The sequence below is a fragment of the Clytia hemisphaerica genome, unplaced genomic scaffold (genome assembly GCF_902728285.1).
Source record: "Clytia hemisphaerica strain Z4C2 unplaced genomic scaffold, Clytia hemisphaerica genome assembly, whole genome shotgun sequence".
Taxonomy (NCBI): domain Eukaryota; kingdom Metazoa; phylum Cnidaria; class Hydrozoa; order Leptothecata; family Clytiidae; genus Clytia; species Clytia hemisphaerica.
The window spans coordinates 755055-771376 of record NW_027103852.1 but is presented as its reverse complement, the minus strand read 5'-3'; the positions used below and the strand labels follow the sequence as shown (position 1 = coordinate 771376).

Genomic DNA, 16322 nt, shown 5'->3' with positions numbered 1-16322 from the left:
TTCTGAGTTGAAAACGAAAGAATATGAATCCCCAGCTATAAGAAATATGGGAATAAATATCCCCATCGAGTTTCAGTCCGTTATCTTCATCTCCATTGGCTGAAAAAATCCTACCGGGTCTCTGTGAGAAAGAGGGTGTCTTTAGATCCAAATCAGGTCAATAATTAAAAGCATCAATAAATTACTGATGGGGTTGGTTGCTTTGTCTATGATCCTCTGTAGTGAATATTCGATCTTTCCCATTATGGATGAGCTTCTGAATGCACCATTAGGGAGGTTAGAATTCATCAATTTAGTTTCTCGAGAAAGGGATATCTTTCTCACGTGAAGAGAACATGTAAATGAGAAACGAATTCTATAAAGTATTGGGGGAGTTCTATCGAAAATTGAAAGATGATTTTCCTGAGTTGAATTACAACCCTAGAATGTAATAAACCTCATTATAGTTTTCAGTCTAGCGTAATGTATTTAGACGAAATTTCGTATTGAAACCTTCAAACTGGGTCAACTATAAAATGGGGTACACAACATAGATAGATGGGGCTGAAGTCGATCACTCATTAATCTATGCTTATAATTGTTTTTACTGGGTCCACGGCCAGTTAGCTTGGCTATACTTTTTTTATGAGAACATCCAGAATTGGGAACTTTTTGAGTTTTAATGCCTAAAAATGTTCTTAACATGTTCTTATTTTCGCCATTTTTTGACCATTTTTACCCATTTTCCTAAGATATCCGATCAGATTTACGCACAATTACAAATGAAAAACACTGATTTTGAGAAACTCCTTAACCAGAGTTTAATAGACTTTTCGGTTGAATCTCGGAGGGATACTTAAAATCTCATGGGAATTGGATGAGCGCGTTTTGACAAGAATGTAATTAAAATACTACGGAAAAGGCTTGAACATGAGAAATTGGCAAAAAATCAGGCAGTTATTTTTTCAGCATCTGTACTGTCCCGAAAAAAGTCCTGGAAAGGCTACACAGGCCCAGCAGCCACCACTTATTCTTATCTTTAAGCACAAAAGTCTAACTAAATGTAACAGTTACAATCAGAGACAGATATTGACTTGACAATTCATTAAGCAAATGATTTGTTAAAATAAACGCGTATATTTTTGAATTTTTCTTATATTCCCTTTACATAACCAGTAAGTCAACGTTTTCGATAATTGAAGGAACGACTTTAGACTAAAATCAGGGTCCTTCTTTTGTCCTTGTTGCGTTAAATTGGTGAAAATGATTTCTCGTTCAGTTTGAATGTTTTTGATTTTTAGTTTGACACGCGTTTTCTGAATTTTAATTAGCTTTTTCAGATAAAAACTTGACTCATACACTGTAGAGAAAAAAATAAAAGCAAAATTTATCTAAATTTGATAAGAAAAATTGACCTTTACGGTACTATCAGACTTCTGCATTAACACGCATGCGTAATTTGTTCTTTTAAACCACATGTAGTTAAATCCCGTGATAAACAATTAGGAATGAATCGGTGGTGGTTCAGTCACTTTTCGGTCGGGGTTGTGGATGGCCAAAAGTGGACTTTTTTATTCTTCCTTTTTGACCTTTTCGATATTTTTGATTTTTGAATATTTCGATCTTATCAGTTAGGGTCAGGGTTGGAGCTCGAAACATTGCATCATTATTTAGATGATCTGTAAAGTGTAGAAGAGGCTTTCTGGGGGAAATTGTGTACTCTTCGGTATAGGACCTTTCTTCCCCTCACAATGTCGTCCGTTACAGTGATAGTAAGGGCGGGAAAATATGGTGGTATGGATACTGAAAAAACTGGCAAACTCTACCAACTGTGCTACCGACTCTTTTTTGGCAAAAAACCGTTTACGAATTTTCTCGGCTTTGGGTTTATTTCTTAGAAAGTAATTTGTCTTAAACTATAGCATAGTCTACATAAGGTAGATCTCTGTTACTTCTCCATGCCGAGCTTAAAAATAGCTCTACCTCCAAGCTGTTTGCATAACTCCTGGGGCTAGCACCTAGGGCATCAATTTTCAAAAATGATATCTTGTTTTTCCTAAATCAAAATTCTTATCTAAGAGTAGGATCAAAATATCAAGATTTATATTCTGTAAAATGGTTTAACACAGGGATGGATCACACCTGATTTACTTCACGCTCTAGAAACTTTTTGACGCATTATTAAACCTATGTTATATTCTAAATCAACCCTAAAAACGTCATCAACGAGTTATCCTAAGGATTTAGGATTACTTCTTCGCCACCTTATATATTATAAACCGTGGTTAGCTGATTTGTGCAATCATGTGCATAACAATGGATTATTCATCAACAAGGATAACCAAAGGATCAATTGGTTAGACTATTGCTTCTTGAGAACTTGCCAATAGATAATATCTCTGTCTCACTGACCTGACAAAAATTCTTTTGCAATGTCGATAAATGACAAAGGAATTAGATACGGGATTGAAAAGCTTGGAAATAATAGTCTTTCGACAGCGTAATGAATAAACCGACAAAATTTTCCAAAACGACATTTCTTGGGAGACTGGGGAGACTTCAGCCCCCAACTTTGAGCAAATGAGATTTTTTTTCTCAAATTCGAGATTTTCTCATTTTGAGCTTTCTCATTTTGAGCGAAATTCGTCGTTAGTCGGGCTAGACGATGCTATCGTCCGTTTAAGGGCTCTGACCATAGTGAATTTTTCATAATTGCCGTGTTTAAAATGTGTTTTCTGACTGATGTAACCAACAAAACTATGGCATGTTATACATTTTCTGTTAGACAAACTATTCCTGAATCTGAAAATTTAAAAATTGCATTGAAAAGATTTGATGAAGAAGAAAATGAAGACTTTTGCGAGGAAGCATATTTCAACTTTGAAGAGCTTAGTTTCGGCGAAGAAAAAACATTTTGAAAACATTTTCGCAGTAGATGGTGTATCTTTTACAGAACAATAAAAATTTTTGCGGAAAATTTTTGTAAATGCTTCTTTGTCTCGAAATCTTCGAAATAGTGGTTTTTCATCAATTTTTCATCTGGATTTTGCTTAAATAAACAGTCATAACTTTTGACACATCTTTTTAGAAAAATTTTCCGCAAAATTTAAAATAGTTCAATTCTTTGCGGACAGTGTAAAGAAATTTTGAAACAAAAAGGTTAATTACCCATTGAAACTTAGCTATTTAAAAATAAATGACATGATTCTTCAATTGTGCAAAAGGTTTTAACAATTTTAGATTTAAACTATAATTATTCCTAATGGCATCATTGCATAAATTAATTAATTTTATGATCATGAAAGTAATAAATGATTCATTGCTATTATGGGAATTTACTTTTATTAATGGTGAACACTGTTTAACTTTGAAATACAATGTGTAAGCGATGAGCTATTTACAATAACATTTTGCGTCTTGGCTTGGCTTGGCTTGTAATTATTCTGCCGTAATTAGCTTGATGCATACTTTATAGAGAGTTTTGATTTTAAAAGATGAGGTTTTAGATACACAAAGTTTGATACTAAATATCTGGCGAAGGAATTAATATTTCACAATTCTGTAAACGCAGTTTTTTGCTAGTTCCTAAAAGGAACCTTCAGCCAAAATATCGACATTAAACTGAAATACTAATTTTTGACTATTGTCAGAGCCCTTAAAGTAAATGCGAGAAAGAGTTCGGGCGTCAGGGCGGTTTACGGAAAAAAAGTGGCGGTAGAGTTTTGGAACAAAACACTGTAAACATCTCCGTCACTGCTTACTCCACCCGAATTTATCACACCTCTCCTAAACTATTCCCTTTTTAGTGATCTTGTGTAGAGGATAGGATCGTCTATAGTCGGGCCTAAATAAAAGCCTTGTAGATTCGTGCCACTAATCTATTTTAGTGGGCGGCAATCTCAGTGTTTTTTACGTGATTAAAGATTATACCCGACGATTTAGGGTGACGTTTTAAAAAGTAAATTTTCACACCTCCAAACTATCAATGTGAGCATTGTTGGAATCGATATACAGAGCAACGTCAATCTGAAATCAGCTTCATCTTTCCTCGTATCGTGCCACTAATAGTACTAATCTATTTTTGAATTAAAGTCTAAAGATTGTACCCAACAGTTTAGGGTGACGTATTTTTTAAAGTAAATTTTCACACCTCCTAACCAAAGTGTGTACCAAAAATATATGGTATTATACAATGTACTATGACAAAGCTGTCATCACCTCATCAGAAATGCAGTCAACTCGAAAGTCGAGTCTTATGAATCGTGGTCTCACTTAAAATCTTATGGTCCAACTATACTTACTTTACTTTAGGCATCCACTTGGGGTGACATGATGTGTTCCCTCCATCTATCTCTGTCGTGCATCAGCCGTATAAGTTCCCTCTCTTCCAACCCAGTGTCTTCATGTATCAGTGATTTAATCGTTTTGGTTGGTCGACCTCTTCGTCTAGGCTTTTCAGGTTCCCAGAACAAAAGTTTTGTTGCAGGTTCGTTACCACGTATGATATGGCCAGCTAGGCGGAGACGGCGGATTTGAATGACTTTGCTGATTGGAGGTCGCCCTCCGTAGAGGACTCTGTTGGTGGTATGTGATTGGGGATTGATGTTTTTCACCCTTCTCAGCATCCTTGTGTAGGTCCCGTCAATTTTTCTCTCGAGAGATTTATTGAGGGACCAGGATTCACATGCATATAAAAGGATCGACATGATTGTCGCATCAAAGATCTTTAGTTTCGTTTTAGCAGAAATTTTCGACTTCCAGCATGTATCAAGCCTGTTGAGAGCAGACCAAGCTTGTGCCATTCTCGTATTGACTTCAGTAGATGTTTCGGAGTACGAGCCGAGGTATTTGAAGTCTTGGACCTTTTCAAGTTCTGATCCATCAATGGTTTTGAAGCTTTGGTTGTTTGTTGAGTTGATATGCAAGTATTTGGTTTTTTGTATATTCAAAAACAAGCCAATAGATTGTGTTGCTAATTCAACTTTGTGGAGAACACGCTCTGCCTCTTTGATGCTTTCGTCAATTAGGGCAATATCGTCTGCGAAGTCTAAGTCGGCAAGATGAATTGAAGGGTGACGGCGGCTTCTTCGTCTAAACAAAGTCAATCCATCAGAACTCTTTATGGCCTTTCTTAGTGCGTAGTCCAGAACGATGATAAATAAGAAAGGTGCAAGTGGATCGCCTTGTAATACCCCTGTTTCGATTTTAAAGAACTCAGTTTCACCTTCCTGAGTAAGAACTGTCGCAGAGTTGTTTTCGTACATTATTCTGATGGCATCAACTATCTTCGGTGGAATTCCGTATGCATGCAGGATTTTGAACATACGTTTTCGGTCGATGCTGTCGAAAGCCTTACGGAAGTCGATGAATGTGATAACCCCTTCCATTTTGTGATTTTTCATCTCTTCAATTATTCGTCTGAGGGCAAGGATCTGGGATGATGTCGATCGAGAGCTACGAAACCCATTTTGGTTTGGTCGAAGTACTTTATCAATTTCAGGACGCAGTCTATTTAGAATCAAGCGATTATAGATTTTAGCCGAGACTTGACTGAGACTGATTCCGCGATAGTTATCGGTTTTAGTTAAATCACCCTTCTTCGGAACAGGTACGATAGCAGACAATCCCCACTCAGGAGGTCGAGCGCCATCTAGAGTTGCATTGCAGAAGGTAAGAAGAATTTCTTTACATTTAGGGAGCTTCCACAGTTCGAGTGGAAGACTATCGAGACCGGGTGCCTTGTTGTTTTTTCATTTGTTTGATGGCTGATTCAATTTCCGTCATAGTAAAGTCTCCGGTAGAGATGTGTTTTCGTTGAGTTCAAAAATTTGTTGAGGATCAAAAAGTTCGTTTTCATCGGTGGTAACGTTGTTAAGAAGTTTCTGGAAGTGGTCTTTCCAAGTTTTTAGTCTATCGTCTCCTGAAATGAAACAAGTAGAGAGGGCTTTTTCTTTCCCGAGAGTTCCTTAACAAGTTTCCAGGCGTTTTTTGAGCTGTTTGTCGATTTGGACTTGTCAAATTCGTCTAGGATGATGTTGATCCTTGTTTCCTCTTCTTGGTAATGTGTTGCCTTGAGGTGTTGTTGTTTTGACGATACGTCCTCCAGTGGTGCGTTTAACACTTCCGTGCAAGCTTTGGCGACACTTTCAGGTTCTATGGATACATTTCTTTCTTTGTTAGGTAGGACTGTTTTTGCCGTGTTGATACATTGTACAGTAAAGGATTTATACGATTTGTCCGTACAGTTTTCCCAGTTTACTGATAGATTCTCGTTTATCGAGTTTGCTGTAGTTGGATCAGCTAACTCTTTCCAGTTTAGTGCCTTTTGACGGTTAGTCTTTGGGGCACGGAGGCTTAGCTTGCACTTGGTCACGACGATGCGGTGGTCAGAACCGATGGGATCAGAAGAAGAGTGTGCTTGAGAATCATGGATAGTGTTTCTCCATTTCTTTCGGCAGAGTATGTAGTCAATTTGGCTAAGGTCTCCGGTGGGAGATTTCCAAGTCCAAAGGGAGCTTGTTCGTTTTTTGAAAGATGTGTTTGTGGAGAATAAGTTGAATTCTGCAATGAACTCTTGGAGATAATCACCATTCTGGTTGCAGATGCTATGGTATGAAAAGTTGCCGGTTATACGGGCGTTGAAATCTCCATATATTGCGAGGAATGAATGACTTGGTATTGTAAGAACTAGGTTGCGCATTTCAGTGTAGAATCTTTCGATATCTTTTTCATCGTAACCGCTATGTGGAGAGTAGCAAGATATTATGCTGGATTTTGGGTTACCTCTGAAATCAGCGATGATAATACGATTTGAAATCTTTCGAACTGACGACAGAATTGGTAGAAGATCTGTTCGGATGATGATTCCTACTCCGCCAATAGTTGCATTGTTTGCTGCTTTCCAGGCGGAAGCAGTGAATAGTGTGTAACGATTCAATGGTTGAGCAATTATCTCAGGGTCGTTTGCATTATGGAGGAAGCGATGTTCTTGGATAGAGCATATTGGAATGTTGAATTTCTCAAGGTGGACGACTATCTCTTTTCGTGAGTTAAGAGAGTTCAGAGTGCGACAATTGAGTTGTGCGATGTGAATGTGATGCCTTTGGTTAAAGAGTCCTTTCTTTCCAACTATAATGGGTGATAAAATACTGCTTTAACTCCTACTCTTACGACTACTAAAATAGGCTCTTAAAATAAACACGTTAGATTTATCAAGGCTCTTAATAGTTAAAGTATCTTAAAGGTTGAACTCCGATGTCAATGAAAGGATGAAAGGTCTCAGCGAAATTATAAATTCTTTCACGATATGTTCAGGTCAGGAGTAAGGGGTCATAAAGATCGCAAATTTAAATCTCTAAGTCCCAATATGTCCAGCGATTAAGAAAAATTTTTTCCTTTAAGATCAGACTAATACATCCAGAAAATTAGAATTTTTATCAAGTTTGTGCTTTTGGAAAACTATTTTTAAAAACTTTTAGTTTTTATCACCATATATGTTATCACCGATATGGTTAGGTAAAAGAAATAGTTTGTACCGTGTCTACGTGACCAATTGAAAATTCATTGTTTTCGGTGGGGTGGAATTTCAGTACATTATTTCAGTGCCAATGAATTTAAGATTTTCCAGTAAGGATTTATCAAAGTTTATGACTCTGGGTGTCAATCTTCACTTAATGCGAGCATTTGAGAATGATTTTTACATTATTTACTCAACACCAACGTCCATTTTCAATCTTATTCTTGTTTATTTGTCGATTGACCCTGGCTTTAGCTAAATGAAAATAAACACTGTTTTTCCTTGAGTTACCCCAATTTTTGTAAGTACCTTTAAAAATTGTCGAAAATATTCTCCCTCCAATTTTTGTCTCCACTGAAAATAATCAAATAAGCAAATCCTCACTGCAAAATATTTTTTTCCATCCTCACTGACTTCTCTGGCTTGATAACAAAAGAATTGAAATCCCCAGTCATAAAAAATATGGAAATATCAATTCCCATCGATTTTCAGTTCGTTATTCAGGTTATTTTTATCCCCACTGGCTAAAAAAATCCTACCGGGTCTGTGAGAAGGGGGTGTTTCATAGGATTCTCCAAAACTGGGAACTAACGGATTTTACTCAGTAGAGCCTGTGGAAATCATATTATTTTATTTTTTTGCCTTCCTTCTTAGCAACCAGTTGATAAATGTTCGATACTTTTTACGTTTAAAAACACTAAATAATTTACAACTTGAATAGAAAGAAATCTATTCATATGTGTAGGGGGTCGGTGATAAACGAATTTAGAACTATAGCTGATGAAATAATGGCTTTTGCGAAAATCTCTTCATCAATTTATTCATATTAGCTGATATATATTTTCCAATTTTTTCATATTTCAAAATAATAAGATCTTTGATGAAAGTATTATATTCAACAATAAGAAAACACATCATCATCATCGAATTTGGGATGGGAATAAAACAGTTACAACAAACAAAATATTTCTGAGATTGAAAACAGGAAGTATATAATTGCGCATTTGGATCAAAATTGTTTGAATAAACAATTTGGTGAATCAAGTAGTTTCTCGAAGTGGACTCGGTATTGATTGATCAGATTTTCATATTAGTGAGTTGTCACCTACGATTATATTATATCAAATAAAAAGTGGACCCATTCAAGACGTTGATTGACGTCTCGTTGAGCGACGTCTATTCTGCATGTTTACTACCGTTTACCATCCAGATAACGTCATACAAATCGTCGCCAATTAGTTTTATTGGTTAAAACTATTGTCATATTAGACTTTGGATAAAGGAAGATTTCCAAGGGCGCAATTTTAGTATCTATCCCGTTCGAACTGCAAAAATGATCATTGAAGACATTAAAGAAGTCAAAAAGAATATAAAGGATGAAATCTATAACAGTTTAAAGAAATATTGCAAGTACAATTTGATACTCTGGGCAGTCATATGTCTTGGTAGTATAATATTTTTTTATATAGAGGAGTGTCATTACTTCACACCCAATAAAGATTCCAGCGACCAATGTTCAAGTCAAAAGCTTTGTAATGATATATTGGGAATGAACTCAACACATTCGAACAATTCTGATATTATGAAAGCTATCTCCAATTTAACAGCAATTTGCAGTCAACAACAAAAAAACAACGAGGTTGCCACACCCTCTTTTGCTCCTGCTTCGAAAAATTGCTATTTGGACTCTGTTTACTTTGCAAAGTGGTTGTCATATATGGTCACTGTTGTTTTTACCATTGGTAAGGCCTATGTTTTTTATCTTCATTTTAGTTTATTGCTTGGGAATATCGTAACATCCTACTTTGGACCAATACTAAATTATTCTTTCTTCTAGAACACCTTGACTTTCCAGCTGGCACACAACGCTGTTTCAACGTTTATTCAATGTTCACAACGTCCATATAACGTTAAAATAACGTCGTGTACCAGCTGGGTTGTTCTAGATTGTCTGTTCACATTCTTCATCGCAGTGATTTTTCTGCTTTGGGTTTTTTCCATAACTCTGAAAATCTGAAAAACTTTAGTGTGTTAAAAGTTTTTTTTTTATTTCCCGAATAACCATAAACAAACCTTGCTTCAGGATTGCTGCTGCGAAGGATAATATAAAAGCTTTGAGTCTGAGTATCTTTTGTCAACGCCTAACGTTATAAATGATACTTGACACCTCTCTGCTTCATTCTCGGCGACCAAAAAAAATGAAAAAAGGGTAAGTAAAGAATATCAAAAAGTGGAAAAATCAAGGGGAAGGAGTGTTACTCTCCTCAAGGCAGTTAAGGAAAAGAGAGCTTTCCGGTCGCCATCTACTGCAGTCACAATGTTCATTTTTCATTCTTTCATTCTAGGATTTGGAATCATTGTGCCAAAATCAACACCAGGAAGAGCATTGACGATTCTGTTTGCTCTTTGTGGAATCCCTATAGCCACAGTGACTACAATGGCATGTGGTAAAACTATTGATGGTTGTATCAAATACTTAATCATAGGTTTTGAGGAAAAAATATTGAAGCGAAAACAAATTGTTTGGTTTAAACGGAAAGTTGCACTTGTGGAAGTCTCAACAACAATGACTTTAATCTTGTTATCTGCCTTATACAAAAAGACGGAAGGATTTCATAGAGAAACGTATTTTGATTGCGTTTATTATATTTTCATTATGATGACCACGATTGGTTTTGGTGATATGCAACCAGATCCTAAGCATAGGATCGAACGACTGGAAGATTCACATATTTCACTATTTATTGATGTTCTGTTTGATATATTTTTGTTCATTGTAACCTTTTCCATGATGGCAGCGTTCATAAGTGCTTTGACTTCAGTCGGGGATGAAGACAGTGAGGGAAAGAAAACAGAGGAAGCAAAAACGAAGAAAACAAAACCGATACCGAAACCGGTCTCTAAAATAGACCATGAAGAAGTAGATCCCAATTTAATTGCTATCAAAAATCTTTTGATTTAAGATTTTTGGATAAATGGTATCCCATTGGACGAAGTACGAACGATTTTACGAATCAGGAGACGACTTCCAATACCTATTGCTATTGCAATACAATAAGACGTGCACGAAATTTCAATTAATAAGTGATATAGCGCACCAGTGATTTGATTTTCGTTGGATTAACAACGTTGTGTGCCATTTGGCGAGGAATAGCACGATGACCATTATATAAGAAGAATAATATGCTTTTTTTTATTAACACTACATACCCATTGTGTCTATTTGTAGTTATTACGACGTATTGAGGGGAGTCCTTTGAATAATGATAAAGCCCAACTGAGAGGAGTACTGTTAATTAGTCTGAATCGCAGACCTCTTAAGATATACTTCCTATATAGAAACTTTTTTGCTAGAGGATGAGCAGAAGCCTAACTGTTAATATGCCATTGTTGGACTGGTGGCATTTTTACGTCGAACCCCACTTAACAATAAATTGCTTCTAATACCTTGCTATTATAAACAGCATGTAAGCTTTTACAAAGCAATGCAACGGATGCTTGAGAAAATGCTTCTAAGCCAGATGTATGAATCTAATTACGTTTTAGAAATCAGCTTATAGTACATGTAGATTTTTCTCTCATAACTTATTGTAAAATTGTAAAACTCATAAGGTCGCATAGATTGATAGAATTGTCGTTGAATTAAATTTTAACATATATTTGTGAAGTTTCAAGGTTTTCTTGCTTAGGGATAAGAAAAGTTATCCTTAATGTTTTATGTACAATATACTTGTAGCTAAGCTAGATGTAATAGTCTAGTATATTCTTTTATCCCTATAAAAAGATTCGTTGACACACATTACACGCACTTGGTATTGAAAGTTTCCTTCTTTAAAGATTTAAAATGAGAAAAATCCTGCTTTTTCAAGGAGTCCTTTTTGTTGATTGAATTTGTTGGATTAAATTTATCTTATTCAATGATTACTTTGTTACCAAACCATTCAATTTTGCTTAAACTCAATAGAATTTGAAAGTGCGTCAGTGAAGAATCTGTTCCATTAAAACTGGGAAAATATAAGATCTCTTAGAATCGGGAAAACAATGGAAGATCCGAACGGAATACGATCGGAACCAGCAGATTCAGAAGATGTTGCTCTCACTGATCCATCATCGACAAGTAAACCAAAAAGTTTTTTGAGATCAAAATTTGGAATTGTTTGGATTGTAAATACGGTATGTTTTTGGTTATGGTTTTATTTCTTTTGAAATTCACCCCTTTTTCACAGACCTGGTAGGATTTTTTCGGCCAGTGGGGATGAAAATAATAGAATGAAACTCGATGGAGATCGATATTTCCATATTTTTTATGGCTGGGGATTTATATTCCATTGTTTTCAAGTCGGAAAATTCAGTGGGGATGGGAAAAATAGCATTACATTTGGCAGTGAGGATTGGTTTATTTGATTATTTTCAGTTGGGACAAAAATTGGCGGATAATCTTCCACCGGCGACGATACTTTGGACAATTTCTCCAGTGTGAAGGGGTCCTAGTGGGTCTGTGAGAAGAGGGTGTTGAAATATGAACTTACTGAGACTTTCCATTCACCCCTGTCTCACCTTGAAAAGGATTTTGAAGTCATGTGTTTTTTTCTACAGAGACTATGAAGGTCTAAAGGAAAATTCAACCAGTTTTTCTATCTGTTATGAGAAATGTTTTGTAATTTAAATTTTAAAGGAATTTCGAAAAATACTCTCTATTTCCATGCTTTAAGTCGACTGCTAAACCCATACAATACCAAGTACAGTACATCATATAATGTGTTAAAATCTTATGATGTCTTTAGATTCTAATGATCTTATCATGGTGTATTATTGCTGGTTGGAGAGCAAAAGTTCCATCAGAAATTGAAGATGAAATTGAAAGCCAATCTTTCTTCTTAGCAGTAACCATATTGGAAACTCTTTTTAATACTGCAAATATCATCATCTTTATAATAAATGCTCATGAAAGTTTATTGAAAATGATCAACTGGGAAATCTTTGTGAGTGTTATATACCCTACTGTCACTCTAGACACACCCCTACGTCTCAGACTCCTGGTGGAATCCAACTCAAAAAATCCTGCGGAGATGGTTTTGTGGAGTGCAACTTTTCATATTGAATTTCGAATGGGAATGAAATCAAAGTTAATTTCAAAAGTGTGGTCGTGTAGAAACTAGTCCACACTCTAATAGCCTTATTGAATTTCGACTGGAAAATGGAGCACTTAGACTTAGGATAAAATCCGTACAGATTTTCATAACATTCATAACTTTTTTTGAATTTCAAAGGCTCTCGAATTTCTAATTCCTACTTTTTAACCCTTTAAGAATTGTGAAAATTGATATTTTTAACTTCGCATCAGAATACATAAAAAATCTAATTTATTTTAATTCCGTGTTTTATTTAAGTGGAATCATTCAAAAGTTGTAAGTACGTGGTTTCAAGGTTACAAGAATCATCATACTTTAAACCTAGAATTACAATGATTCAAACTCACCTTTATCCAAACAATTAGTCTAACTGACACTATGCTTTGCCATTTCAGCTAATCATCAGTACAGCCATTGAAGCTATATTGACCTTAACAGTAGCATGTGTATTACTGAGCGAAGTTGAAAACTTGGACATTCTTTGCGAATTTGTCAAATGTAAATACTTGAGCTGGGGTGAGTATACATTTTTCATTTCCTGTAATACTATTTTCTTAAATCGAGTTAAAGAAAGTCTAACACGATAATACCTACCAAAATCGTGAACTAATTGTTTATCGTCTCGTAGTACCTCTGCGGCAATAAATTAGCGGTAGATATCGGGTCTGTGTACTGACTACGCCAACGTGGGCTAGCATTATAACGGTTGTATTCATAATTTTGAGGCTAGAATACATACTCTAAAAGAATATCCTGCTGGTAACTGCATAAAGTTCTGTAATGTAAGAATATTTGCCAGGATTCATTTAAATAAAAATACATCCCCAACAAACGGGTTGGCTCAAAAAGTTTATCTTAAAGGGGGGGGGGATTAATCAGTAAAAGATAAAGAAGATTTTAGTTTTCCCGACGACAACCTTTTCGAGACAACTTCAAGAGATTGACAAATATTTTGATAAAAGTGGCGAAGTTTTCCCCAATGAAAAGTCTTACCTGATTAAAATTTTTTCAATTTCCCTCTGCACACGTCTATATCTTTACTTTTATCTTAGGCATTTGCGATCTTGGCATTCTTCGGTCTACTTCTCCAATTGTACTGGTTGATCAAGGAGAGATTCTTCTGACCTAGTTGTTCGGGCTAATTTTTATACTCCTTTATATAATTTTTTCATTATAGCACCTTTTAGCGTATTGTAAATTGTATTTATTGTTTTTAGAAAATGACAAAATATTATATTTTATTCACTGATAACACCAGTAAAAACCTGTCGCTAATAAATTAGACTTTCACCTTTGATATCATGCATAAGCTTAAAATGTTACAATGAATCATTCTTATATAGTGGGCTAGTTTTTGTGGTCTTAAACCCTTTGCTTTTCAAAAAGCATTTCAAGTCATTTCTAAGATCGTTTCCAGAAAAAATATTTATCTTTTTTTGAACTATTTAACTTAAATCTGCGAAATATTTATGAGAGCCAAAAAAAACAAGAGACTCAGATTGACTAGTACACAAGGCGAGGAATCTTTTCAAGAGTCTTTTCAAGAGTCTGGAAAATACATCGGAAAAACACAAACGATATTCCCTGCATATTTTAATGCTTACACTTACAAGTGCTAGATAATATCCTGGTTTTGGCTTTCGAAAGCAAAAGATTACGCAATTCAAAAGCAAATGTAAGATATTACTTATTCCTTGGTTTTGAAATTATCTCATTAATTTCAAAACTTTATATTGTCAGATATATTTTTATGACACATTTCTTAGAGAAATGCATTAGCAAACACCATGGTATTCTTTATGGGGACTCAGTAACGTAAGTGAAGCCCAAAAAAAGCCTATGGGATATACTGGGATAAAATGCAAAAAGCCGAGCGTAAGTGTCCAATCTACAATCATGGACTTTAATGTTTGAGGAAAACACTGAGGAATGCTGAAAAACAGTGGAATGGTCCCCCTAGTGTCAATGTTTAGTGCAAACAGCCTTCCCAGCGACTTTTCCAATACCCTTCAACATTACTAGTAGCAGTACCACTGGGGGAGGGGGCCTGAAGTTCATATTCATATTCTACTCTTGTCTCACACTTTTCGTCCAGGATTGTAGCATCGTCGTAATCAAAGTATGGGCAAAATATACAATATAGCTTCGTTTTTGCTTATCAGAAAAATATAATAATATGCCCTGCTATATGTAAAAAACAAAAGGAAACCAGAGAACAAAGGATTTCAATCAGGTGGTACGGGGCGTAAACCTAGGTTTTAAAGCATAAACCTAGGTTTACAAAGCACAAAACTAGGTTTGCAATATTTTTGTGCATTTCGGCTTCCATATACCTATGAGGCGAGAACTAAAAATATCGTGCTTGCGTTTAATTTCGTATGGAAGCCCCGGATGGAAGCCCAATTTTGCAATATTTTTGCGAAGCGAATTTATGAGCGAAGCAGTTTTGCTATATTGTGTGCACGTACCTTTAACTTCTATCCCAAGCGAAAATTTGCTATAAAAATTGCTATATAAATCACATGTTCAAACCGATGATTTCATCAAAATGACCTTGAATGGTTTGGCTTGAAGCCACGAAATTTTTCTCGGTTTGGTAGCTAGGACTGTGAAAAATGCCGTTTTAAAATGGTGTACCCTAGCAGTGAACAGCAACAAAATTACCCGAAGCCGAAACACGGACTTAGAATTTGAAGTTGATCAAATTGCCGCGCGGGCGGCACGCATCTAAGCAATCTAAGCAGTGGTTCTTCGGTTTTAAATGTTTATTTTGCTGTTAAATGGAAAAAAATTGGTTTGAACAGTAACAGAAAGGATCTTCATCATCCCTTGACTTTTAACACCAAGTATCAAGTATCAAATAAGGTCAATCAATGAGAGGTTTTTGCAAGTCGCGCGGTCGGGCGGGAGGAGTGCTCTTTTAGTGAACGAAACCTACCTTGCAAAACTAAGTGGATATTCTATGATAAAGAAGCACGGAGAAGGTAATCAAATTTGTCGAATTTGTCAAGAAATAAATCAAAACTACCCAAGAACCAACAAGCCATCCTTGTACATTTTTGTTTTTGTTTCATTTTTATGTTTTGATGATTTCGACAGACGATTCGTGATTCGAATAAAAATGTTCGATCGTTCGACGAATATCGTTCGATTTTATTAAGGCCCTATTTACACTAGAACAACTAGAAGGGAAAAAAAGAGCCTTGCGCGGGCGGCGGCGGGTGTTGTGCTTATCTGGTACTCGCGATGTAGAAATTTTCTTCCGACACGCTAAAGCTCTGAACTGAAGGTCGGGAAAATTTTAACATCTGGAACCTTTGGGTTACCATTTTTCATTTTTCTGTAAGGTTTCTCAGGCAGCAGAGATTTTCATGCTAAATTCAGTCGGGTGCAACCGATAGTCAAGTAAAAAGTGTAAGGACAGCTAGACACGACTGTGATGCGGTACATCAAACGATTACTACTGTAGGTCTCCGGTGATATTGGCCCGCTCCTTCAGAGCTTTAGCGTGGGCGGCCGCCAATACACCATCGGAATATCAGATAAGTGTTGTGTACTGCCGTGGATTATGTGTACCGTGAGTATCACAGCGCGAATAAATTCGAGCTGTGAAGACAAAGTTTTTTTTTTAATACAAGATCTTGTAGAAAAACGCTCGCAAAGTAGATAATTTTCACATTTTGGATTCGTTTGGG

The 16322-nt window shown here is 35.9% G+C and overlaps 2 protein-coding genes and 1 long non-coding RNA gene across 3 annotated transcripts; 2 read left to right on the top strand and 1 right to left on the bottom strand.

The window, feature by feature from the left end:
- Nucleotides 1-5884: 5884 nt before the first annotated feature.
- LOC136807859 (uncharacterized) lies at nucleotides 5885-7470 on the bottom strand. Its single transcript, XM_067064479.1, has 2 exons — nucleotides 7452-7470; nucleotides 5885-7107 (listed from the first exon to the last, which is right to left on the bottom strand). The coding sequence occupies exons 1-2, from the start codon at nucleotides 7468-7470 to the stop codon at nucleotides 5885-5887; spliced, it is 1242 nt and encodes a 413-aa protein (XP_066920580.1).
- A 947-nt stretch (nucleotides 7471-8417) lies between these two features.
- Nucleotides 8418-10770, top strand: LOC136807939 (potassium channel subfamily K member 9-like). Its single transcript, XM_067064566.1, has 2 exons — nucleotides 8418-9237; nucleotides 9841-10770. The coding sequence occupies exons 1-2, from the start codon at nucleotides 8829-8831 to the stop codon at nucleotides 10455-10457; spliced, it is 1026 nt and encodes a 341-aa protein (XP_066920667.1). The 5' UTR covers nucleotides 8418-8828; the 3' UTR covers nucleotides 10458-10770.
- Nucleotides 10771-11417: 647 nt separating this feature from the next.
- LOC136807941 (uncharacterized) lies at nucleotides 11418-13132 on the top strand. Its single transcript, XR_010846725.1, has 3 exons — nucleotides 11418-11668; nucleotides 12280-12477; nucleotides 13023-13132. It is a non-coding gene; the product is annotated as an uncharacterized lncRNA (long non-coding RNA).
- The last annotated feature ends 3190 nt before the right edge of the window (nucleotides 13133-16322 follow it).

Coding starts and splice junctions, on each gene's coding strand:
- LOC136807939 (XM_067064566.1), top strand. CDS start 8,829: ATGATCATTGAAGACATTAAAGAAGTCAAAAAGAATATAAAGGATGAA. Junction 9,238..9,840: donor CACTGTTGTTTTTACCATTG/GTAAGGCCTATG, acceptor CTTTCATTCTAG/GATTTGGAATCATTGTGCCA.